This window comes from Musa acuminata, chromosome BXJ1-10 (genome assembly GCF_036884655.1).
Source record: "Musa acuminata AAA Group cultivar baxijiao chromosome BXJ1-10, Cavendish_Baxijiao_AAA, whole genome shotgun sequence".
NCBI classification, from domain to species: Eukaryota; Viridiplantae; Streptophyta; class Magnoliopsida; order Zingiberales; family Musaceae; genus Musa; species Musa acuminata.
The window spans coordinates 1,713,830-1,740,848 of NC_088336.1; the positions used below are offsets into that span (position 1 = coordinate 1,713,830).

General features: G+C 35.5%; 1 protein-coding gene across 3 annotated transcripts; it reads right to left on the minus strand.

Moving 5' to 3' along the window:
• Positions 1-17,113: 17,113 nt before the first annotated feature.
• LOC103999703 (N6-mAMP deaminase) lies at positions 17,114-21,050 on the minus strand. Of its 3 annotated transcripts, none has more exons than XM_009421523.3 (11): positions 20,871-21,050; positions 19,912-19,982; positions 18,896-18,987; positions 18,763-18,822; positions 18,416-18,649; positions 18,247-18,323; positions 18,098-18,167; positions 17,821-17,934; positions 17,668-17,734; positions 17,473-17,577; positions 17,114-17,382 (listed from the first exon to the last, which is right to left on the minus strand). In XM_009421523.3, exons 1-11 carry the CDS (start codon positions 20,972-20,974, stop codon positions 17,258-17,260), a joined length of 1,119 nt encoding a protein of 372 aa, XP_009419798.2. In that variant the 5' UTR covers positions 20,975-21,050; the 3' UTR covers positions 17,114-17,257. The 3 variants fall into 3 exon arrangements, with proteins under 3 accessions (XP_009419798.2, XP_064941750.1, XP_009419799.2); XM_065085678.1 differs by having other exon boundaries at positions 20,069-21,037; XM_009421524.3 differs by lacking the exon at positions 19,912-19,982 and having other exon boundaries at positions 20,871-21,001.
• Positions 21,051-27,019: the final 5,969 nt, after the last annotated feature.

The following is a 27,019-nucleotide window of genomic DNA, read 5'->3' on the forward strand; positions in this document are numbered from 1 at the left end:
CTTCATGATGCATTTTTCTTTTTCTTTAAATTTTCTTGAAAATTATATTTTTAATAATTTAATAATGTAAATGCAAAAATATGAAATGATATGGTTGCTATTACTGATAATGATATGGTTGCTATTACTGATGATAATATGGTTGCTATCACTGATGCTATGATTAGGCCGTACTTGCATCACCAAGAAATATATGATTGCTATCATTGCTATATGCCCTGTATCAAGATATCAAACAAAAAATTTGCATCATACGAGCTGATATCTTACCATGTGATGCAATGCTACACTTGCTAAAATATTCGAAATGTGTACATCATGCCCTGTATCAAGATATCAAACAAAATCTTGTTTCACAGTTTTACGCATTGATATCTTACCATATGATGAAATGCTACAATTGATGAACACTTGAAATGTAATCCTCTATCTTATTGATTTTTCAATAAATCTATGCTTGTCATACATGAATTTATTGAATATAATTTTGAGGATGATTTCAGATTTGACAAATGCTTGATTCGTATTTACGACATAAGATACACTTTAAATATGAATCATGCATCAATCATGTTAAATGCTTTTCCCATCTTATCGAGATTAATGATTTCATGATATTGTGTGAATCTCGAAATTGATTTTGATGAAATAGTAATAACGTTATTCATGTTATGAATCTTAAAAATGATAATATGCTTCATGTGATAATATGAATACACGAAACACTTATGATATGATTTTTATACAATTTCGTATATTCATAAAATATTTATCTCCTCATCCAATAACTTTTCTTGATATTCCTTATGAGATGAAATGAAATAATGCATGAAATACAAATGAGGAGTTATTGATCATGCATGGTAGGATATAATTTGACAAAATTGATACCATCATGATATGAAACATTTATGATTTGCAATTATGCATGCAATACTTGTGCTTTCTAATTATGATGTGATGTATTGCAAATGATGTAAATCATGATGAGTGCTAAGTTACACACTTTGAGAAGAAATTGCTATATTGAAACATTAATGTAATTATGAATGGTGATATGAAATTATGCATGTAATACTTCAACCTATGATAACGATGCATGCAATGATAAAATATGCATGATGAAAAATTGTCTTGACATTCATAACTTGATTATTCATCCTTTGTCATGATTTTGAAATCGTTGTAAAAGGAAAAAGAACTACAAAACTATATTCTTCCTTTCTTTTTGACAATGACAAAGGGGGAGATAGCTAGCTTGCACAAGTCAAGAAGATGCAAAAACTTGATTGCTAACTTGCTTATTTCAAGAAGCAAAAATTGTCTTCTTGAAAATCACTATCTTGAATATCTCAAGAAGCAAGACTTGCAACCTGCACATTACAATAGGAAGCAATAATCATGAGCCTACACAAGAAAGTTATCTTGCATTTGCTTTCGAAATTTTTGCTAGCCTGTATAGTGCGAAACTTGTATATCGTAAAAATTGCTAGCTTGTAGTCTAAAGAGAAGCGAAAAGTTGCTATCTCAAAAGAAGCATATGTGCTATCTTGCCTATCTCAAGAGGCAAAAATGCTAACTTGCACATCTAGCAAAACTTGACAAATTTGCATATCTCAAGAAGCAAGAGTTGCTTTCTTGAACATCTCAAAACTGCAAGCTTGCATGTTCTAAAAGTGCTATCTTGTATGCTGTAAAACTTGCATATCTAAAACTTGATAGCCTGAATATTCTAAGCATGATGTAACATTTGATAAATTTTTTTTTGGCTTCAAAACTGCATGATGATAAAACTTGATAATATGTTTTTCATGCAATAAGTTGAAACTTATATTACAAACACTTGATTGTGGTACTTCTCCTTTTTGTTGATGACAAAGGGGGAGAAGTATGTTGATGACATGACATGTGATGCATAAGTTTAGGCATATGTTCATGTTGACGTGTTGCAAGTATTCATGATGAATATTGCAATAACTTGAATTCAGTTTGAATTCAAGGTTCTATCAATATGGCATATTGATAGGGGGAGTTTATTTAAACTCCGGGAGTTAAGTTTAACTCCGTCATCAAGTAGTTGTCATCATCAAAAAGGGGGAGATTGTTGAATCTCGTATTTTGATGATGAAACTACTTGATATATGTTTATGATTTAATATGCGTTTTGAGTGACGCAGGATGCTTTGATCAGGATGAGACAATTAAAGCAGGAACATCATGTTGTACCGGAGGAACATGTCAGAAGATTGGACGTCGGGCCGGTGGATCGGTCGACGTATCGACAGAAGGCTTCGGGCCGTGGACTCGGGCATCGGGCCAAGAAGAGCGGTTATTGTGCCAAGGATATCGGAGTTGCGGAGTCAACTGGCCGATTGGGCAATAGTCCGCAGGAGAGGACGATGCGCCGAAGAATCAGACGAAGCGTCGAGGGACCAATGACATGCCGGACAACTTGGTTAATTGCTTAGGATTAATTATCTCAATCAAAGTTTTGTTTTAATTGTGCAGGATTAACTATGATAACGATGAAGACATAAAGCGAAACAAAGTGTCGGAGTCAAGCGCGAAGGATTTGTTGCGAGTTCGAGAGTTCGACGGAAGTCCGAAGGTTCGTCGGGAATGCTACCGGAACTAGCCGAGAATGAGTTGGGAGCTTGCCGAAGGGTTTTTCGGAAGCTCGCCGGAAGGTTCGTTGGGAGTTCGCGGAGCTCGCCGAGAAAGATCGGAGCTTGCCGAAGAAGCTCGTTGGAACTCGCTAAGAACAAATCGTGAAGTCTAGGAGCTTGCCGGGAGTCCGCAGAATGGTTTCCGAGAGTTCATCGGAAGACCGCCGGAAGTTTGCCGGAAGCTCGCCAAAAGAAGTCTTGACTTGCGGACTTTGTAATAGCTTAGAAAATGTCTTTAAAATCATAGTTAGCACATTAATTAGGGTTAGGATTAGGTGTTAATCCTATAACCCAAGTAGGGGCCAATTAGGCCCAAGTTCGGACTGGTTTGGGCCAAGTTTGGAGCCAAACCAAGTGAGCTGAAATAGTGAAAGAGGTGGCACCGCCCTGGCCAGGAGGTAGCACCGCCCAGGCTATGTCTCCCAGCGAGACTGGGAGGTGCAACCGCCCCAGCCAGGAGGTGGCACCGCCTGGGGCTCAGTCTTCGAGCAAGACTAGGCGGTGCAACCTCCCTGACAGAGAGGTGGCACCGCCTGAGCTCGGTCTTCGAGCTCTGCCAGGCGGTGCAACCTCTCCAGTCAAGAGGTGCAACCGCCTGATCCCGGAATTCCGGGATTTGATCGTTTTGAGCTCCAAATTTGAATTGGGTTTGGGCCTATAAATACCCCACCCATTCAGCACTGAAAAGAGTAAGAACTTACCCGAAATCTTGATCTTTTCAGTGGTTCTTAGAGCTCAAAACTGCTAGTTTTCCTCCTCCTTCTGTTCTTCAAGTTTGAGTTGTAAAGAGAGGAGAGAAAACATCTATAAGGGTTGTCTCCTAAGCCCGTCAAAAGGAGTGAATCTGTAAGAGGGTAGTTGGCCTTCGCCTATTGAAGGAAGGCCTCTAGTTGACGTCAGTAACCTCATCGGTGGAGGAAGCCAAAAGTGGAGTAGGTCAAGACTGACCGAACCACTCTAAATCTCTGGTTTGCGTTTATTTTAAGCACTTTATCATTACTGCAAACCTCCTACATAGCTACTGCTCTCTGCGCTTTTACGAACGAGTTCTGTGCAGTTTACGTTCACGTCTTAATTCCATTTACAAACTGCAAACTGCTCTCTGCGCTTTTACGAACGAATTCTGTGCAGTTTACGTTTACGTCTTGATTCCATCTACAAACTGCAAACTGTCTCTCTGCGCTTTTACGAATGAGTTCTGTGCAGTTTACGTTTACGTCTTGATTTCACTTACAACTGCAAACTATCTTTTGCGCTTTTTTTTACGGACAAGGTTCTGTGCAGTTTACGTTCACGTCTTGATTTCATTTACAACTGCAAACTGTCTTCTGCGCTTTTACGAACAAGGTTCTGTGCAGTTTACCTTTACGTCTTGATTTCATTTAGAACTGCAAACTGTCATCTGCGTTTAGATGTAAACTGCGTTTAGATGCAAACTGCGTTTAGACGCAAACTGCGTTTAGACGTAAACTGCGCTTAGACGCAAACTGCGTTTAGACGCAAACTGCGTTTAGACGTAAACTGCGTTTAGACATAAACTGCGCTTAGACGCAAACTGTGTTTAGACGCAAACTGCGCTTAGACGTAAATCTGCGTTTAGACGTAAATCTACGTTTAGACGTAAATCTGCGTTTAGACGTAAACTACGTTTAAACGTAAAACTGCGTTTTAGACGTAAACTGAGTTTGGACGTAAATCTGCGTTTAAACGTAAATCTGCGTTTAGACGTAAATCTGCGTTTAGACGTAAAACTGCGTTTAGACGCAAACTGCATTTAAACGTAAATTGTGTTTAGACGTAAACTACGTTTAGACGTAAACTGCACTTAGTCATAAGTTATCTTTGAGTCGGCTTTTGCTTCATAACTGATTTTTATCGAACGAACGCAGCTTTTGTTTTTAATCGCTAAAAGATATCCGCTGCACTAATTCACCCCCCCCTCTTAGTGCTCTCGATCCTAACAATTGGTATCAGAGCGGGGTATTTCTCATTTCGGATTTACACCCGAGAGAAATGGCTCTTCAAGAGGGCTTTTCGGTCTTTCGTCCACCGTTCTTTAACGGATTGGACTACACTTATTGGAAAACTCGAATGAGAGTTTTCTTGATTTCTCTAAATCTGGATTTATGGAATATCGTTGAAAACGGTTTTCAACTTCCCTCTAAACTGATGAACGAATGGTCGGATTTAGAGAAGAAGTATTTTTCTTTAAACGCAAAGGCTATGAATGCCTTATTTTGCGCTTTGGACAAAAATGAGTTCAATCGGGTTTCTTTGTGCGAAACGGCTTTCGATATTTGGCGTGCTCTTGAAATCACGCACGAGGGAACTAGTAGAGTCAAAGACTCGAAAGTTAATATTTTACTGCATGATTTCGAGCTTTTTCATATGAAACCAAGCGAAACCGTTGTTGACATGTACACCCGTTTTACGGATGTCGTCAATGGTTTAAAATCACTTGGTAAAAGCTTTTCGGATTTTGAACTCGTTAACAAAGTTTTGCGCTCACTTTCTAAAACTTGGGATTCAAAAGTAACTGCTATTCAAGAATCGAAAAACTTGAACCAATTTCCACTTGAAGAACTAATTGGTTCATTGATCACATATGAAATGACGTGCAATGCACGTGAAGAACTTGAGAACCACCTTCCAAAGAACAGGAAGGATTTGGGACATAGAACATTTGAAGACCACTCGAGCATAAGCTCAAGTGATGGTGAACTTAAACTACAAATGAAACAAAAATTAAAAAGTAAAAAGAACGGAACTACTTGCTTTGAACGCAAGAAGAAGAATAAAAATTGGGATGAATCGAGCTCCTCTGAAGACGAGGAGAAAATTAACAAAGGCGAGGTGGCAAACTACGCCTTTACGCCTTTCGACGCTGAGGTAATCAAAATGCCTTTAATTTACTTCGAAATTACATGATATTTTTTCATGATGCATTTTTCTTTTTCTTTAAATTTTCTTGAAAATTACATTTTTAATTAAAATGCAAAAATATGATCATGCTTGTAATTTTGAAAATAATAATGAAAATTGCATGTCTTATGTTAATGCAAGATAGAAATCTAATGATTGTACACCTAGTGAGATTAAATCTTATTTATGTGCTTGAGAAGCAAGAATGTATATTTTGATGATTTTTGTGATTGATGGTTTTATGATGAAATTCATTTCACGATCCTAAACGTTGATGCATATTTTCATTTGACATAAATGAAAAGGCATGCTAACATGAAATCGATCACTTAAGATGAAACACTTAAAAAAGGGGAGAAATATATGAATTGATGCTATAAACACTATGCTATGATTATCCCATGCTTGCATCATCAAGAGATATATGAATTGATGCTATGATTGCCAAATTTGCATTATGCCATGTTTGCATCATGCGTTAAGATATTAAGAACTTGTATCGTAATTTTACGCATTGATATCTTACCATATGATGAAATGCTATAATTGATGAACACTTGAAATGTAATCCTCTATCTTATTGATCTTTCAATAAATCTATGCTTGTCATACATGAATTTATTGAATGTAATTTTGAGGATGATTTCAGATTTATCAAATGCTTGATTCGTATTTACGACATAAGATACACTTTAAATATGAAACATGCTTCAATCATGTTAAATGCTTCAATCATTTTCTATCTCTAGAGTTCTCGATTTTGATGAAATACAAGTGATAAATTCATTTATGATATCTTGTAAATCACTTGAATTATGAATGAGTTTTTTATGATGTGTTAAAAGAATCACTTAAAAAGAAAATGCTTTTCCCATCTTATCGAGATTAATGATTTCATGATATTGTGTGAATCTCGAAATTGATTTTGATGAAATAGTAATAACGTTATTCATGTTATGAATCTCAAAAATGATAATATGCTTCATGTGATAATATGAATACACGAAACACTTATGATATGATTTTTATACAATTCCGTGTATTCATAAAATATTTATCTCCTCATCCAATAACTTTTCTTGATATTCCTTATGAGATGAAATGAAATAATGCATGAAATACAAATGAGGAGTTATTGATCATGCATGGTAGGATATAATTTGACAAAATTGATACCATCATGATATGAAACATTTATGATTTGCAATTATGCATGCAATACTTGTGCTTTCTAATTATGATGTGATGTATTGCATATGATGAAAATCATGATGAGTGCTAAGTTACACATTTTGAGAAGAAATTGCTATATTGAAACATTAATGTAATTATGAATGATGATATGATATTATGCATGTAATACTTCAACTTATGATAATGCAATGATAAAATATTCATGATGAAAAATTGTCTTGACATTCATAACTTGATTATTCATCCTTTGTCATGATTTTGAAATCGTTGTAAAAGGAAAAAGAACTACAAAACTGTATTCTTCCTTTCTTTTTGACAATGACAAAGGGGGAGATAGCTAGCTTGCACAAGTCAAGAAGATGCAAAAACTTGATTGCTAACTTGCTTATTTCAAGAAGCAAAAATTGTCTTCTTGAAAATCACTATCTTGAATATCTCAAGAAGCAAGACTTGCAACCTGCACATTACAATAGGAAGCAATAATCATGAGCCTACACAAGAAAGTTATCTTGCATTTGCTTTCGAAATTTTAGCTAGCCTGTATAGTGTGAAACTTGTATATCGTAAAAATTGCTAGCTTGTAGTCTAAAGAGAAGCGAAAAGTTGCTATCTCAAAAGAAGCATATGTGCTATCTTGCCTATCTCAAGAGGCAAAAATGCTAACTTGCACATCTAGCAAAACTTGACAAATTTGCATATCTCAAGAAGCAAGAGTTGCTTTCTTGAACATCTCAAAACTGCTAGCTTGCATGTTCTAAAAGTGCTATCTTGTATGCTGTAAAACTTGCATATCTAAAACTTGATAGCCTGAATATTCTAAGCATGATGTAACATTTGCTAAATTTTTTGGCTTCAAAACTGCATGATGATAAAACTTGATAATATGTTTTCCATGCAATAAGTTGAAACTTATATTACAAACACTTGATTGTGGTACTTCTCCTTTTTGTTGATGACAAAGGGGGAGAAGTATGTTGATGACATGACATGTGATGCATAAGTTTATGCATATGTTCATGTTGACGTGTTGCAAGTATTCATGATGAATATTGCAATGACTTGAATTCAGTTTGAATTCAAGGTTCTATCAATATGGCATATTGATAGGGGGAGTTTGTTTAAACTCTGGGAGTTAAGGTTAACTCCGATTATGATGACATGTTGCTTAGATTTTTGAATCTAAGAGTTTCTATCAATAAGGTATATTGATAGGGGGAGTTTGTTTAAACTTCGAGAGTTAAGTTTAACTCCGTCATCAAGTGGTTGTCATCATCAAAAAGGGGGAGATTGTTGAATCTCGTATTTTGATGATGAAACTACTTGATATATGTTTATGATTTAATATGCGTTTTGAGTGACGCAGGATGCTTTGATCAGGATGAGACAATTAAAGCAGGAACATCATGTTGTACCGGAGGAACATGTCAGAAGATTGGACGTCGGGCCGGTGGATCGGTCGACGTATCGATAGAAGGCTTCGGGCCGTGGACTCGGGCATCGGGCCAAGAAGAGCGGTTATTGTGCCAAGGATATCGGAGTTGCGGAGTCAACTGGCCGATTGGGCAATAGGCCGCAGGAGAGGACGATGCGCCGAAGAATCAGACGAAGCGTCGAGGGACCAATGACATGCCGGACAACTTGGTTAATTGCTTAGGATTAATTGTCTCGATCAAAGTTTTGTTTTAATTATGCAGGATTAACTATGATAACGATAAGACATAAAGCGAAACAAAGTGTCGGAGTCAAGCGCGAAGGATTTGTTGCGAGTTCGAGAGTTCGACGGAAGTCCGAAGGTTCGTCGGGAATGCTACCGGAACTAGCCGAGAATGAGTTGGGAGCTTGCCGAAGGGTTTTTCGGAAGCTCGCCGGAAGGTTCGTTGGGAGTTCGCGGAGCTCGCCGAGAAAGATCAGAGCTTGCCGAAGAAGCTCGTTGGAACTCGCTAAGAACAAATCGTGAAGTCTAGGAGCTTGCCGGGAGTCCGCAGAATGGTTTCCGAGAGTTCATCGGAAGACCGCCGGAAGTTTGCCGGAAGCTCGCCAGAAGAAGTCTTGACTTGCGGACTTTGTAATAGCTTAGAAAATGTCTTTAAAATCATAGTTAGCACATTAATTAGGGTTAGGATTAGGTGTTAATCCTATAACCCAAGTAGGGGCCAATTTGGCCCAAGTTCGGACTGGTTTGGGCCAAGTTTGGAGCCAAACCAAGTGAGCTGAAATAGTGAAAGAGGTGGCACCGCCCCAGCCAGGAGGTAGCACCGCCCAGGCTATGTCTCCCAGCGAGACTGGGAGGTGCAACCGCCCCAGCCAGGAGGTGGCACCGCCTGGGGCTCAGTCTTCGAGCAAGACTGGGCGGTGCAACCTCCCTGACAGAGAGGTGGCACCGCCTGAGCTCGGTCTTCGAGCTCTGCCAGGCGGTGCAACCTCTCCAGTCAAGAGGTGCAACCGCCTGATCCCGGAATTCCGGGATTTGATCGTTTTGAGCTCCAAATTTGAATTGGGTTGGGGCCTATAAATACCCCACCCATTCAGCACTGAAAAGAGAAAGAACTTACCCGAAATCTTGATCTTTTCAGTGGTTCTTAGAGCTCAAAACTGCTAGTTTTCCTCCTCCTTCTGTTCTTCAAGTTTGAGTTGTAAAGAGAGGAGAGAAAACATCTGTAAGGGTTGTCTCCTAAGCCCGTCAAAAGGAGTGAATCTGTAAGAGGGTAGTTGGCCTTCGCCTATTGAAGGAAAGCCTCTAGTTGACGTCGGTAACCTCATCGGTGGAGGAAGCCAAAAGTGGAGTAGGTCAAGACTGACCGAACCACTCTAAATCTCTGGTTTGCGTTTATTTTGAGCACTTTATCATTACTGCAAACCTCCTACATAGCTACTGCTCTCTGCGCTTTTACGAACGAGTTCTGTGCAGTTTACGTTCACGTCTTAATTCCATTTACAAACTGCAAACTGCTCTCTGCGCTTTTACGAACGAATTCTGTGCAGTTTACGTTTACGTCTTGATTCCATCTACAAACTGCAAACTGTCTCTCTGCGCTTTTACGAATGAGTTCTGTGCAGTTTACGTTTACGTCTTGATTTCACTTACAACTGCAAACTATCTTCTGCGCTTTTTTTTTACGGACAAGGTTCTGTGCAGTTTACGTTCACGTCTTGATTTCATTTACAACTGCAAACTGTCTTCTGCGCTTTTACGAACAAGGTTCTGTGCAGTTTACGTTTACATCTTGATTTCATTTAGAACTGCAAACTGTCATCTGCGTTTAGACGCAAACTGCGTTTAGACGCAAACTGCGTTTAGACGTAAACTGCGCTAAGACGCAAACTGCGTTTAGACGCAAACTGCGTTTAGACGTAAACTGCGTTTAGACGTAAACTGCGCTTAGACGCAAACTGTGTTTATACGCAAACTACGCTTAGACGCAAACTGCGTTTAGACGTAAATCTGCGTTTAGACGTAAATCTGCGTTTAGACGTAAATCTACGTTTTAGACGTAAAACTGCGTTTAGACGTAAACTACATTTAAACGTAAAACTGCGTTTTAGACGTAAACTGAGTTTGGACGTAAATCTGCGTTTAGACGTAAATCTGCGTTTAGACGTAAATCTGCGTTTAGACGTAAAACTGCGATTAGACGCAAACTGCATTTAAACGTAAATTGTGTTTAGACGTAAACTACGTTTAGACGTAAACTGCACTTAGTCATAAGTTATCTTTGAGTCGGCTTTTGCTTCAAAATTGATTTTTATCGAACGAACGCAGCTTTTGTTTTTAATCGCTAAAAGATATCCGCTGCACTAATTCACCCCCCCCTCTTAGTGCTCTCGATCCTAACATACAATAGTATAATTTTTCTCCTTTTTTACATCAATGATTCAATCATATCATGAGATATACAAATCATAAATATAAGATAATTATACATAATAAAATTCAAATCATAAACATTAAGAAGTCAAGTGATATATCATGGTTAATTTGAATACATCTCTTCTTTAGTTAAAGGAAAATTCTTGATTTATAGAAAACTCAAGTCATAACAATCGAGAAATCAAGATCATGATCTAAAAAATGTATAAGAATTTATGCATTTGGGAGATTTAACATGCCTAAGTTTAACATTCAAGCCAACAATTATGGTTCTCTTGAGATGCTAGCAACTTCGTTCGATAAACTGTTTCCGACGAAAACCTTTTCGTAAAGATTTTAATTTGAAACCCGTTTGTAAATGTATTGAAAGCAGTAAGGGATTAAAGAGGTTTGTAGTAAAGATAAATTGCACAAAGGAAATGTTCTCCTCCGGCACAACTTGATTTTTCCTGCTTTAATTGTCTCATCCCGATCGAAGCATCCTGCGTCACTCAAAACGCAGATTAAAATATAAACACTTATCGATTGGTTTTATCATCAAAATCCGAGATTCAATAAGGCTGATGTATTATATACCCGTACATATGATAGAGGAGGCTAGTCTCATAGATGCTCGTGTGGGGACACTAGGGATACAATGCAGGTGCTCATTGGAGAATGAGTTCACTAATTGATCTAGTCACTATATGTTGGATGGTTAATGATACCTCATTGTTAAACAGCAATTTCATTATCCTAGTGGTGTATTTAGTCATTAGACTTGAGACACCAAGGATATCCTGTATGAGTACTCTGCTCTTTAATACCAGACTTATAGGTTTGGAAGTTTCAAATCTAGCACAACCGGTCATCGGGAGTGGTAGCCAACCTTACGAGGGCTATTGAGTGTCGATAGAGGATCATCTGCTCTCGGTGTCATAAGAGGAATATCCCATGTGTTCTTGCTCAGATAAGTCCCTAGCAAAGGTCATTCAGAATGAGAGAGAAAGAGTTCCCCGGGAGAATCCGATTAGAGCGAGACTCGAGTAGAAATTGTATGGGCCTGATAATACCATGCCCGGTATATGGTCTCTAGGATATTAGATAGATAAGGGACTATAGATATACAATAACTGAGGATAGACAGGTCCAATGGATTGGATTCCCCTGTATCGTCTTGAGACTATGGTGTAGTGGCCTAATATGTCCACAATCGATGAGTTGAGTGAATTATTATGGAGATAATAATTCACTAAGCCAAAATGAGTTTTGATAGGTATGACTTATGGCCAACTCGATATTGGGCCTAGAGGATCACACATAGATGGAAGGTATTGCGACGAGTAGAGGTTCAAATATAAGATATCCGTTAGAGCCCTATCTTATTGGATATCCAATAAGTCCCTGAATTATCGGATCCTATAGATGAGATCCAATAAGAGCCAATGAGAGATTATTGGATAAAGATCTACTAATCTAAGAGGCTTGGATAGTTGGATGGAGATCCAATACCCAATAGGGCAGGATCCATTATGGTTAAGTTGATAGGAGGCCTCTATAAATAGGAGGGAATCAAACACCCATAGGCTAGAGGTTTTTTTAGTTGTCACCTCCTATTCTCCTCTCCCCTTCTCCTCCTCAAATAGCAAGCTTAGAGATTTATGGAGTGTCGTTGCAGCCCTACTATATGAATCACTACTAGAGTGGATGATGTTTGACCACCTTCATCCTCTCCTATAGATTTATAGGGAGTTAGGGATATAGGATCTCCCTAGGTAACACAACTACCTCATACGCAGTTTTTTATTTTGCGGATTTTATGTACCAATTTTTGCACAATGACAAGCATATCTTTGGAAAATTTGAGAGTTTTATTTTTTATTCTTCCATTGCGCATGTGATATCGCCTCTAGATTTCCTTACAGATGGGAGGTACAAAAATTTACATCAATGATCATCACATGAAAGATATCAAAGATCATGAAAGATCAATACAAAAGATCATTAGTCTTTTGTATTATCAAGAAAAACTTCAAAACATAAGAGATCAACTTGATGTTCGGAGTCATAATGAGAATTAAAATTATAATTTGTATAAATCTTCTCTTAAATAAAAACATCATAGAGAATTTCAAGAATATTCAGAAATCAAGAGAAGGATCACGATTAAAAGAAATCTCCTTTTTAGTGAATAGCAAAAGAAAGAAGCATAATAAACGATCTTGATTCAAATGAAAAACGCAAGTCATTCAAAACCAAGAAATCAAGATAAAAATCATAGTTCATTTAGATAAGTAGTCTCTTTAATAAAATATAAGATTCATATGAGAATAAAGAGTAAGGGATCTTGATTTATATAAAGAAAATCTCAAGTTATAATTTCGAGAATTCAATATCATGATATAGATAAAACTCATTCAAATTCAAATAACCAAAATCACTTATAAGAGATTCAAAATGACATAAATAGATTCATTAATCTCTTATTGAAAACTCAATAAGATTTTTGGGATAGAGATATTTTCAAGAATAATACATTCATTTTTTTTATATGTTTCAATTTATGTGATTTATTTTACACAAGTATGTCTTTGTCTTTTATGCCAAACAACATCATCGTTTAAAACTGAAAAATAAGATTTATCACAAAAGTCATCAAGATCAATAAATCATAAATCATAAAAATCATCATTACTTCAAATCATCATGCATTATTAAATCATCAAGCATAATTTAATTAAACATAAATCATTTTCAATCAAAATTATTTTGTTTGTTATAGTAATACATTTTTCTTCTTAAGTAAATCTAACTCTTCATACTTAGTGCTAGGAGTTAACATGTAATTTTCATGCTCAAGTTTTTTTTTTTTTAAATCACTAGAAAGAGAAGCATGATCGCTTTTTATTAATTTTATATAGTAATTTAAAAATAATTCATGAAATGCATCAAGTAATTTCATAGTAAAGTAAAGGGGTTTTGGTTGAGTCACTTACCTCATTGTTGAAAGCCACCAAGGCATAGTTTGCCACTTCTTCTTTATCGGTTTGCTCCTCGTCTTCAAATGCACTCAAATCGTCCCAAGTTACCTTAAGTACTTTCTTCTTCTTTTTTAGCTTCTTCTTCACTTACGAACATTCACTTTTGAAGTATCCCGATCGATTGCATTCATAGCAAGTTTTTTTCTCTTTTTTAAGTTCATTTTTATTTTTTGATTCTTGTTTTATGAACCTTTTAAATTTACTTGTGAAGAGTTCAAAGTCATCATCACTTGAGTTTTTGCTTGAGTTATCTCTTTTTATTCTAAGTGCCAAACCTTTCTTGTTATTTGGAAGGTTGTTCTCAAGTTCGTTATGTGTCATACAAGTCATTTTATATGTCATTAATGAACCGATAAGTTCTTCCAATAAAAAATTGTTTAAGTCCTTTACTCTTGTATTGTAGTTACTTTCGAATCCTAATTTTTAGAAGGAGATCATAAAACTTTATTAACAAGTTCAAGATTCGAAAAATAATTGCCAAGAGCTTATAAGCTATTGACGACATCCGTAATTTAGGTGTACATGTCAACAATGGTTTTACTTGGCTTCATTTGAAACAGTTCAAAATCATGTATCAAAAGATTTATTTTAGACTCTTTAACTCTACCATGCCTCCATGAGTTACTTCTAGTGTGTATCAAATCTCATGTGCAGTTTCAATTAAAAAAATATGATAAAACTTATTTTTATTCAAAGCATAAAATAGAGCGTTCATAGCTCTAGTATTCAAAGAAAAAGTCTTCTCCAAATCATTCTATTTGATTATTGGTTTGGAAGACTTTTCAAAACCGCTTTCAACAATGTTCCATAAATTGAAATCTATAGAAAGCAAAAAAACTCTCATTCGAGTTTTCCAATACATATAGTCTGTCCAATTTAACATAGGAGGACGAACGATAGAAAGACCCTCTTGATTGTCGACAAAAGCCATTTTTCTTGGGTGTTAAACCAAATGAGAAAAATACCAATTGTTATGACCGAAATCGACACTAAGAGGAGGTGTGAATTAGTGCTTACATAAAAATTACGTCAATTTGAAAACTCGTTCAATGTAGAAAAACCGTTTCGATAAAGTCCGTATCAGAAAGCGTTTAAACTTGACTTAAAGTAAATGTAAAGTGAAGTGAGCAGCTAAGTAAGCAATAAAAGTAAGCAGCAAAGGAAAAGAGCACATTGAATTTATAGTGGTTCGATCGTCGTAACCTACATCCACGCCCGATTCCTTTTCACTCGAAGCCATCGGCTTCCACTACCGATCTTCTTTACAACGGGCAAAGATCAGCCACCCTTACAACTCTTTCTCTTTTTCACAGGTTCAGGAGAGAACCTTTACACCTCTCTATTACAAGTATTCCCATATGGAGGAAGGAACTCAATTTTCTAATAGTGTTTGCAACCTTCAAATTACAGAGTTTTGGTTCTACTTTTCGTGCCTTTTCCAAGCAGAAATTTATGGGGTATTTATAAACTCTAAATAACTTTAAAAATTAGAGTCAAAATTCAAATTCCCAAGTTTTCGAGGTACTAGCGGTACCACCACTAGTACTAGGCGATACAATCGCCTGCTAGACTAACAACTAGCGGTACCACCGCTAGTCTAACATTGACACTAGGTGGTATCACTACCCAATTTGGCGATACCACCGTTTGACATAGTTTGGGAGACTATGTCAGGGTGGTACCACCACCTAGTCTGGTGGTACCATCGCCAAACCTTGCTACAGGTTATTGAATGAGCCAAACAACATGCCTCATTCAGCCCTGATTCAGGCCCAATTGGCTCATAATCAAGTTGGCATTGTTTCATCCAAAATCAACTCAATTAGACCTAACTAACTTGATCTAGACACATACGATTACAAGTATGAATCTTATATTGTCCGACATATCATTGGTTCGTCTAACGCTTCATTCGATCTTGTGACGCATTGTTCTCTCTTTCGACGTATTGCCAATCGACATATTAACTCCCGCAACTTCCGATATCCTTGGCACAATATCCAATCCTTCGACCCAATGCACAAACTCATGGTATGAAATCCTTCTACTGATACGTCGATCGATCATCTAATTTGACATCCAATCTCTTGACATGTTTCATTCCAACCTAACGTCCGATTCCTCCTGCTTTAATCGATTTATCTTATTTGATCGAAGTTAGTCCTACGTCACTCAAAACACAGATTAGATCGTAAACTCATCAATTGATTTCATCAAAATCCAAGATTCAACAATATCAACACTATATGAGAGTTTATTAATATTATCTTATTATTTACCCACATCAAATCATTCAATAATTTAAAGAATAATAATCTATCAAATGATTAAATCAAAGTATGCAATACCGTACCATACCGGTGTTTCGATGTTGGCTTGGTACGAAACGATACCGTGTACCGAGCGGTACGCTAGGGCGTACCGAGCGATACACCTAATTTAGGTGTAAAACCCTTTGAAAATACCTGAAAATAAAAAAAATTAGGATAGGCTTTTTAAGTTAGAAATAAATATAGTAATAGCCGAAGTTTAGCAAAATCAATGTAAATTAGGTAAGAATAGTATCACATATCTTTTTCAAGTTTTGAAGAATATCTTATATAGAGTTCATATTTCAGTCTATTACGAATTGTCCTTATGTAAACATACCTCTTGATTAGAAAGTTCTTCCTCTTAATCTTCCTAAATTAACCTTGATTCAATTCACAAATCGTTATTTTGTAAAGTTTAGAAGAGCACAAATGTAAAAAAATTTAAAATTAAAATAGTTTAAGAGAATATGAAAATGTAATAAAATAAAATAGAAGAGAAAAAGAGATTTAAATACTATGAGAAAGAGCTTTAATGGTCAATTTGATCGTTGGAGCACTATATCAACGTTACCGAACGATTTTAAATATTTCTTCCTCTTATTGTAGCACTATAGCACGTTCCGTCTAGTAGCGGGCGATCCGTGTACCAGTATACCATCGAACCAATACATACCACCCGTATCGGACGGTACCATTCGAAATTACATATCATGGATTAAATAACATCAACCCATATCTACTCAATTATTACCATCATCATCTCATGCCACACATGGTATTCTAACAAAACCAGCTAGGGGCAGTATACCTCCTATAACTTGTTGCCTTGTCTGGTTTAAGTGTTTAGTTACAGCAGACAAGGTCTCATCATAAAAGCATAAAAATTGATTTTGCTTGCACCTGATCTAATCCATACAATCATAAAACCATATTTTTCAATGGTACAGAATACAACAGCTGAGGCATCTTTTAAGTCCATTCTTTGCAACATAGCTACAGAAGAGAGATCTGATCAGCAACACAAGGGATCAAGGATGATACCTACCTATTTCATTGGATTTACATGGTGAATTCTGTTTTTGCTTGCACCTGATCTTCGTTTGGGTTCTTGGAGCATATGCAGAATGCAAATTTAGCAATCATAATCTTAATTTTTGCACCAATAAGTGAAAGATAAAAGTCATGTAGTGCAAAAACATTCAGCTGATATGCCTGACCCTTCAAGAATACTAAAGAAATAAATATACGGGAGCAATTACTTCCAATAACCACAGATTATATGATTAATCTATTCGCAGCATCATCAAAAATCTTTGTTAGTTCGTGTTTGACTTCATCATCAGCAAATGTAGATTGAATTGCACTTCGAGCAAGCAGAAACATTTCATCCTTGTTTAGCCCTGTATAAGACGATACAACGCAATAAATCTTATGTAATACTTGCCAGATAATATGCTTGCTTTGTAATGAAAGATGGTGAATTGACACACCAAATGTCGAGGCAGCTAGATAAAACTCATTAGATAGAGTTGTTGAGAACAGGCCAGAATCATCAGTGCACAGTGCCACTTGATGCTTCGCTTTGTAAAGATCAGCTGCACAGATGAGGTCAAGACGCATGTTCAATAGAAGCACATATTCCTTGTACATCAGCCCCAAAAAATTTAAGAAAATGTAATACAAACCAAAAAAATGATCATATATTGAAGAAAAACGTTCAGTTCGGATATTGGATGTCAAACATATCTCAACCTGCCATGAAAAAGTGACTCTTAAGCACAATAATATGAAGACAAACTACCTAATAACACATATAAGAAAAATAAGAAGAATACTACCGGGATCTTTAAGAATTTCACCCTTTTCCATTCCTCTTCTGCAAGGAAACAAGCATGGCCTATTCGCTGGGGGCAGATATCAAGCATTGCTTGGATTTCCTTGTGGTTTGGCACCTAAAATCTCTAAGTTATTACAATGAATTAGTTAGACAATTTGGATCATAAAAAATTAACCAGCATAAAAAACTTTGTACTCCTAATTTTAAGAGCAACTGACTATGGTTGATGACTGAAGAACTTCTTGTCAAAAAAATATAATGTCAAAATTCTGCCACACCTCTCCACAGTGGAGAGTAATAGGAAGCCCTAGCTCTTTAGCATGCTTCAGGGCTGGCAGGAAGGTCTGCCTGCAAATCATCAAGCAAGCAACAGACGAGTGTAATTGCGATGTTTTCATAAGTATATGAATTAAAAATTGCAATTTACCATTCTCCAATAACAGGATTGCCAGATAGGTCAATGCCAACCACTCCAAAATTCTTCAGATCCATTGCTAAATTAACCTGTTAAGATAGACGATATCTGGATTAAGCAGTGCTCAAATTGACTACTAAAATAAATAATGAAAGATTAGCAGATGGTGTGGCGACAGAACTGTTTCCAATGCTGCTGCAGTTGTCTCACGACGGTCAATACTCAGAAGAAGACGTACATAGATCTTTTTCCTCTTTATGGGACTGCCTATACAGTTTAGTGGAGTAGCTTCTGAACAGTTCACATTGCTCGTGCCAGATGTATCAAAGTCAACATCAACAGTATCAACGGCTCTTATGCCGTCAATGACTGCTTTCATATATGAGCATTTGGTCATCCCTTTAGCTTCATTTTTCTGCAATATCAGAAAACAAAGAACAAGGAAATGTGCACTTCTTGATTGTTACATCTAGCATAGTCAAAACTTGATTTTCCATTGTTAAGACAAGCATATGACAGACAATATACCTTTGGAGTTGTTCTTAATTCAAGATAGACAACATTCTCAGCAGCAAAATCTTCAATGACCTATTATGAAGCATGATGCAGGATTAAGTGACATAAAGAATAAGGTCTCTGAACAGGTGTGCATAGGACATACTTCCTTGGTGATTCTTGTTACAGTTTGATGGTCAGTAGTAAGTAGGTGATACAAGTCAAAAAGCTTGAAGCATTCTGGCAAAGATCGACCATCTGCATTAAATGTTCAATTAAAAAATTCCAAAGCAGTTATGACCAATATTGAATTAGTATATCATTGTGGTCACCACGAATTATCATGATTTTTCGTTGTCCTAAAGAGTATCTTAAGACATAATTTTTAAATCTTAGAATCAAATGCAGAGGGAGTCTCAGTTTTTTTTTCTTTTTCTTTTCTTTTTACATTCAAAAAGGATCCTACAGGTTTATTAAAGGTGGATATGATGTGGAATAATGTTTACTAAAGAAAATCTAAAAGATGAAGTGGAAACCAAAATAATGTTAGATCCAATGAACATGTTTAATACAGTTTGCTCAAATTATCAATTGAAAATGATAATTTTTGGTGCACTAGCAAAATCCAGCAGCTAAGCAAACCACACTGACTGTGACTTTTTCAATGTATGTCGTGGCAAATTTCAAATAAAAGATTCATAAATACTCAATTTTCAAGCAACTTTTCATAGTGGAGACTGGTGGTAAGATTGTTGTAAGTAATATCATTGAGTTCAGGTAAATTTAACACCTAGAATAAGAATAACGAAAATTTCCAAATTAATTAATTAAACGTTACAGGATGAATAAGACCACCATAGGTAAGATACAGTTATATAACAGGAATATCTGGAAATCCATAATCTCATAAATGGAAATGCTTCTGTGTCTTGGTTTTTCCCTTACTACGGAAAGGTAATTCATGGCAAAGGCTGAACAAAAGTTACAGAGATGTAGGTGATTGTACTTTTTAGACAAAATAATAGAAAACTGAAGTTTGCTAAAGAAACGTAAACAAATCATCTAAGATTTAAAATTTCAGCTCAAATTAGATAATCACAAGAGAATAAAATATGCATATTATCAGCTCCATAATAGCAACAATTGAAATAAGGAAAACCAGAAGATCGGAGTATCAATTACTTTTCATAATAACATGCACAACATCCTCAAAAGCAATGACACCTTTCTCGCCCAAATCTTTTGCAAGCTCTCTGAAGAAGAAATTTCATTGAGAAAAGTCACACAAAAGAAAAATAAGCCATATAAAGTGTTCTTCTGATAGCAGAACTGTACTAGCCTTATGATTGGCAGACTCCATGCGACCTTGAAAACGTCATAAACTTGACAGATAGGTGTTGGTTTTACTTGATAATTAAACTGATCTAACAAGTGCAATTTGACCTTCTTATTATACAACCGTACCAAGACAACTAGCCTTTTGCATTACAAGCAACAATTATAATAATCCACTTCCACTTAGTAGTACAAAAGTCAAACTAACAGGGAAAAAAACAGACATATAGAAAGGAAATAGTATCTAAAGTCAAAACATCCATATATGTTTAGATGTTGATCTTTTTTGTTTTCTTTATTTTTGTGTCACTCGGACACTTATTGTCCTGTAGCTACCTAAAACCATGAGTACCTTAAATTCCTTTGTCTCGGCCTTTTACATGATGCAATATCACCAATCCACCTTTTTTTTTCAAAAAAAACAAAAAATCAGCAATCCACCTCATGGCCAGTCCTGTGGATATAATTTGCTTTAAGGTACTACTAAATGTTATGCAACTTGAATTTTCGAGATCGTTCCCGACATCCCAAGGCGGGCTACAAAAATATCAAAATAATAAAGTGAATATCCTCAATTCTTCTATCAATGTTAGGGTGATGAAAAATCCCCAAAACTTAGGAAGGAGGGAATACGATTCTCACTATCCTGCAAAAGCTCAAGCATGAAATTAGGGGTGCGATACATGATTCTATGTAGCTATTACGTGATGAAGAATGGTTCGGTGGAGCCAAAATCTATAGCTACGGAGAGACATGGGTGGTAGGAGACGAGTAGTCAGAGGAGGAAAAAGATGGGAAGATCTCACAGTAGCGTGGAGTCTCTGACCGAGCCATTGAGGTGGGCATGGAGCTCGATCTTGGGCAGCTCTCGGCACCACTCCATGAGCCCCATGTCTCCGCCTCCTTCCATCCTCTCTCTCTCTCTCTCTCTCTCTCTCTCTCTCTCCGTCCCCTTATCCTAGCGGTCGTCGATTGGGCTGGGAAACGTTCTTTCCCACTTCCCTCGGCTCATTTTCGGCGCCCTATGGGACCCACTAACGAGGTTATTGGATTTCACCATGACGATCAGACGGGTAGGATGCGCTCAAAAACAAAGTTTTCTCATACCAGACTAACGTGATCGCAATGTCTACCTCCCTCAAGATTGATCCCAAACGTGAGCCCCGCGGGACCAGCATTCGGCAGTGTCACTGTTTTGTACGGTGTATCTGAAACGGGTAGGAAGAGCGACCACTGGCGAGTCAAAAGTCAAAAAAAAAATTCTTATAATAAAATGATTCTTACTTCGTAAGCATAAAATGATTTTAGGACAATTTATCAAATGACATATTTACTGTTTATTTTTAATCGAATGGCACCATATAATTTATTTTTACCCAATGACTTTTCTTTCCATAAATATCAATTTTATTTTTATTTTTAATTGTTTTAAATTGATTTAGATCAAACTAATTTAAGGTAATGAATCGATTTAGACCAATAAACCAATTTGACTCAACCCTTACCCTATCCTCCTTCTACTCTATCTTGATCGTCTCCTCTTATTCCATTGGCTCTTTATAGTTTTTTAGAAAACAGAAAGGATTTAAAATTAAAATAAATAAAATAAAATTTATTTTACAAAATAATTTTACCTAATTAGATTTTAAAAATTTTAAAAATATTTTACATGTGTAAATGATTTTTAAAAAATAAGTTAATAAATTTAATAAATATAATAATACTTTATTAAGTCTAACTATCAATATAAATAATATGATTATATATCATCAATATCATACTTCCTTCTATATATTACAATATTATTAGCCTTTCTTAACGTAGTCCAAAATGATTCATATAATTTATTTTATTAAAAAAATTTTGTTATCATATTTAACAATAATATGTGTAAATATAAATATAAACAGAATAGCATAAAGAAATAATTTTAGTTATATAAATAAGAATATCAATTATAATGTCCCCTCAAATATGCATCACCCTCAAATATGCATCACTATAACTTTTATGGATTATTTACAAACCTCATCTTTAAATACTTTAGGTTGCAAGACATCAATAAATGGATTAACAATTAATATAGTGAAACTTAGGTTCTCAATAAATATTGGTTATTTTTGAATTCTTTCTTTAACCACCAACTACTTTATGTCTATGTCGATATGATTAGGTTCAATATAGTACTTATCATTATCAAAAAAGGAAACTATTAGACTGATTAAAAAATATTTTTAGTGACTGGATAATTGATTATGACTATCCCAAGTCCTAAAATAAAATTTCACAACCACAAAGTTTGATTAATGGCCTCAAAACATATCATGTAATTAGCTTTTATTATTGATAATATAATAATAAATTAATTTATACTTTTATTATAAATAGTTCTTTTAGCTAATATAAGTATAAATCATAAAGTGGACTTCTTACTATTGAAATAATTTATAAAATCAACATATAAAAATATCATCATTTCAAGTTGATCTAGTCTCTTGTGTCTAAGCATATAATCCTTTGTCCATTATAAATATCTTATTATTTTCTTTATAATCTTCTAATATTTTATTTTTAAAAACTTTAATATCTATTTGGCATTCTAACTATAAAATTGATATCTTATTATTCCCATTGACCTTTAGAGATATGCATTAATTAATAGCATTTTCTTGAATTTAAAAAAATAATGGTATTATGAAGTTTGTTTAATGTCATAAATAATTTTTTTAACTTGCAAACCAGTTTTTTTTCCTTCTCTACTAATTCTTTAGTTTATTTCTGTTGAATCTCATATTTTGATGATGAAATCAACTGGTAAATTGTTTAACCTAGTCTATGTGTTGAGATAAGTGTGTAGGATTAACTACGATAGCTGTAAGGCATAAAGCATACAATGCACTAGAAGTGTGTCGGGAGCTCGCTAAGAGCTTGTCTGAAGATCGCTAAGAGTTCGTCGGGAGTTCGTCGAAAGCTCGTTGGAAGATCGCCGAGAGTTCGTTGGAAGATTGCTGAGAGTTCACCGGAAGACTCGCCGAGAAGTTCGCTGAAGAATCACCGAGAGAAAAATCGACATACATGACTAATTGCTTGCCTTAATCGTAGTTAGAAAATTAGTTGAGTTAGGATCAGGAAGTAATCCCACTAACTCAGTCAAGGGCCAACTAGGCCCTTAACAGGGCTGAATTGAGCCTGATTGAACAGCCCATTCAGCATTTGAAATCACGGCCCTCGATAGCACCGCTAGGGCCGGTGGTGGCACTGCTTGGGACTCGATTTCCAAGGTGTTTTGGGTAGTGGTACCACATAGACTGGGCGATGGTACCACCGTTGTCAAGCGATGGTACCACTAGAGCTCGGTCTCTGAGCTCTATCAAGTTGTGGTACCGCCCAGATTGAGCGATGGTACCACCCAGATAGAGCAGTGGTACCGCCTAGTGTTAGTTAGCAAGCGGTAGTATCGCCCAATAATGGCGGTGGTACTGCTAGTACCTCGAAATCCGGGGAAGTGACACTTTTTGGCTTTAATTCAGAAGCCATTGGGGCCTATAAATACCCCACCATTTTTTGTATGAAAAGGCACAAAAGTGTTAACATAATCTTGAATTCTTGGGAAAGTGTTGTAAAAGTGAGAAGAGTCCTCCCCTCCCTCTCTTAGCTTTATAACCATCCATGAAAGAGGAGTGAAGCTTGTAAGGGTTATCTCCTAAACTCGGTAAAAGGAGAAAGAGCTGTAAAAGGTGGTTGGTCTTTGCCTATTGAAGGAAGACCATTAGTGGATGCTGGTGATCACGGCGGAGGAGGAATCGAAAGTGGATGTAGGTCATAATGATCGAACCACTCTAAATTCTGGTTTGTATTTCCATTTGAGCAATTTTCATTACTGTAATCTTCCTTAACTTTCTCTTTACACTTTTATGAACGCTTTCAAGTTTAATATCTTTTCGAAATAGATATAATCAAAACAAATATTTTTTGAAATAAATGATTTTTTCACTGTACTAATTCACACCCCCCCCCCCCTCTCAATGTCACTCTTGATCCTAAGAATTAGTATCAGAGCCCGATTACTCTCATTTGGTTTGAAACCCAAGAGAGATGATATTTACCAGCAACCAAGAGGGTCACTCAATTACACGTTCGCCTATGTTCAATGGAACATATTACACCTATTGAAAGACTAGAATGAGGATTTTTCTAATTTCTATGGATCTCAAATTATGGAACATTGTAGAAAATGGCTTTCGAAAGTCTTCTCTTCCAATGGATGATTGGAATGAGTTTGAGAAGAAGACTTTCACTTTAAATGCCAAGGCTAAATGCCTTGTTTTGTGCTTTCGATAAAAATGAGTTTAATTGAGTATTAATTTGTGAAATGACTTTTGATATTTGGCATATACTCGAAGTTACTCAAGAAGGCACTAGTAGAGTAAATAAGTCAAAATTAATCTTTTAGTCGATACTTATGAGTTGTTTCGGATGAAACCGAGTGAGAGCATTGGAGACATGTACACCTGATTTATGGATGTTGTCAATGGTCTAAAAAGACTTAGTAAAAGTTTTTCTAATTTCAAACTTGTTAATAAAATCTTGAGATCCCTTCCAAAGAGTTGGGATCCTAAAGTAACTACTATTCGAGAAACAAATGATTTAAATAACTTCCCTCTCGAAGAAATTATCAGGACACTAGTGATCTATGAGATGACTTGCAATGCTAATGAAGAGCTTGAGAACTACCTTCCAAAGAACAAGAAGGATATGACACTAAGAACTTATGAAGACCACTTGAAAGAAAATTCAAGTGATGAGGACTATGATGAAGACTTGGCACTATTGATAAGAAAGTTTAAAAAATTTATAAAAAGGAATAAATTTAAAAATGACACTAAAAATAAAATTGAACCCAAGAAAGAACAAATTATATGCTACGAATGCAAGAAACTGGGACATTTCAAAAGTGAATGTCTCCAAGCAAAAAAAAAGCAACCAAAGAAGAAGAAGACCCTTAAAGCAACTTGGGACGACTCAAGTGCATCCGAAGAAGAAGAGCCAACCAACACAGAGCAAGTTGCTCACTACGTGCTAATGGTTATCAGAGATAAGGTAAGTGGTTCATTAGATGCAAATTTATCTTTTGATGAATTACTAAGTGCTTTTCAAGATTTATTCAATGAATATAAATTAGTTAATAAAAAATATAAATTGTTGAAAAAGGAACATGCTTCTCTCGTTAATGATTTTGATAGATAAAAAAAATGAGCATAATGATAGTTTAGCTTCTTGCACAAAACGTGATGAATTAGAAACGCTTAAAAAGGGAAATTTATAACTACATGAAACCTTAGAAAATTTTGAAATAGGTAGCAAATCCTTAAACATGATTCTTGCAAGAAAAAATCATATTCATAGAAGAAATGGAATCAGCTTTGTGAGTAACACTCATAAAAATCCAACCATCTTTATTAAATGTTCAACCTTGCATGTTTCACCCCGAAATAAATATAACTTTTGTTACAAATTTGGACATGTTGCTTATCAATGTCCATTTAAGAGATATAGTCCATACAAATTGATTTGGGTTCCTAAATGAACCGTAAAGAACTCCAAGCAAAATGATAAGTTAAGCCGATCAATTTTTAAGGTATATAAGGTCAAATGGGTACTTAAAAGTCATCATTTTTTGTAGAAACATTTACCATTACAAGCTAGGAGCAAGAGATGGTACCTTAATAGTGGATGCACAAGGCATATGACCGGAGATCCATCTCAATTCTCTAATCTCACTAGCCTAGACGAAGGGTATGTCACCTTTAGAGACAACAACAAGGGTAAAATCATTAGCAAATGAACTATAGGTAATAAATCTAACTTTTTGATTGAAGATGTGTTGTTGGTTGATGGCTTAAAGCATAATCTTTTGAGTATTAGTCAATTGTGTGATAAAAGATATATCATTAGATTTGAATCAAATGCTTGCATTATTGAAAAACCACACAAAAACATATCTATGATTGTACTAAAATAAAATAATGTATACACTATCAATATTGATGATCTGTGCAATGAAATATGTTTTTCAATTTTGAATGACGATGCTTGGCTTTGGCATAAGAGATTAGGTCATGCTATCATGAAACTAATCTCTCAAATCTCATCTAAAGAACTTATAAGAGGAATTCCTCATATTAAGTTTGTTAAAGATAATGTGTGTGATGCATGTCAACTAGGAAAACAAATAAAAGGTAGTTTCAAACCAAAGAATCAAATAAGTACCTCTACATCATTGCAATCGATCCATATAGATTTGTTTGAACCAATTGATACATCAAGCCTAGGAGGTAGCAAATATGCCTTTGTAATTATGGATGATTATAGTAGATACACTTGGACATATTTCTTGGCATACAAAAGTGATTGCTTTAGGTATTTTTCTAAGTTTTATAAACATGTTCAAAATAAAAAAGGCTTTATAATTTCATCATCTCGGAGTGATCATAGTGACGAATTTCAAAACCGTGATTTTTAATTTTTTTATGAATCTAATGGTTACAACCACAATTTCTCTACTCCAAGAAATTCTTAACAAAATGGAGTAGTAGAAAGAAAAAATAGAAATTTATAAGAAATGGCAAGAACCATGTTAAACGAACATAGCCTACCCAAATATTTTTGGGCCGAAGCCGTTAATACGATATGCTATGTCATGAATAGGGTTCTAGTAAGACCATTACTTTCCAAAACTCCTTATGAATTGTGGAAGAACAAAAAACTCAATATTTCATATTTTAAAGTTTTGATTGTAAATGTTTTATCTTGAATGAAAAAGATGCCTTAGAAAAATTTGATGCAAAATCTGATGAAGGGATTTTTCTTGGCTATTCTTCTATTTCTAAAGCTTTTCATATCTTTAACAAAAGAATTTTGGTTATAGAAGAGTCTATTCATGTTATCTTTAATG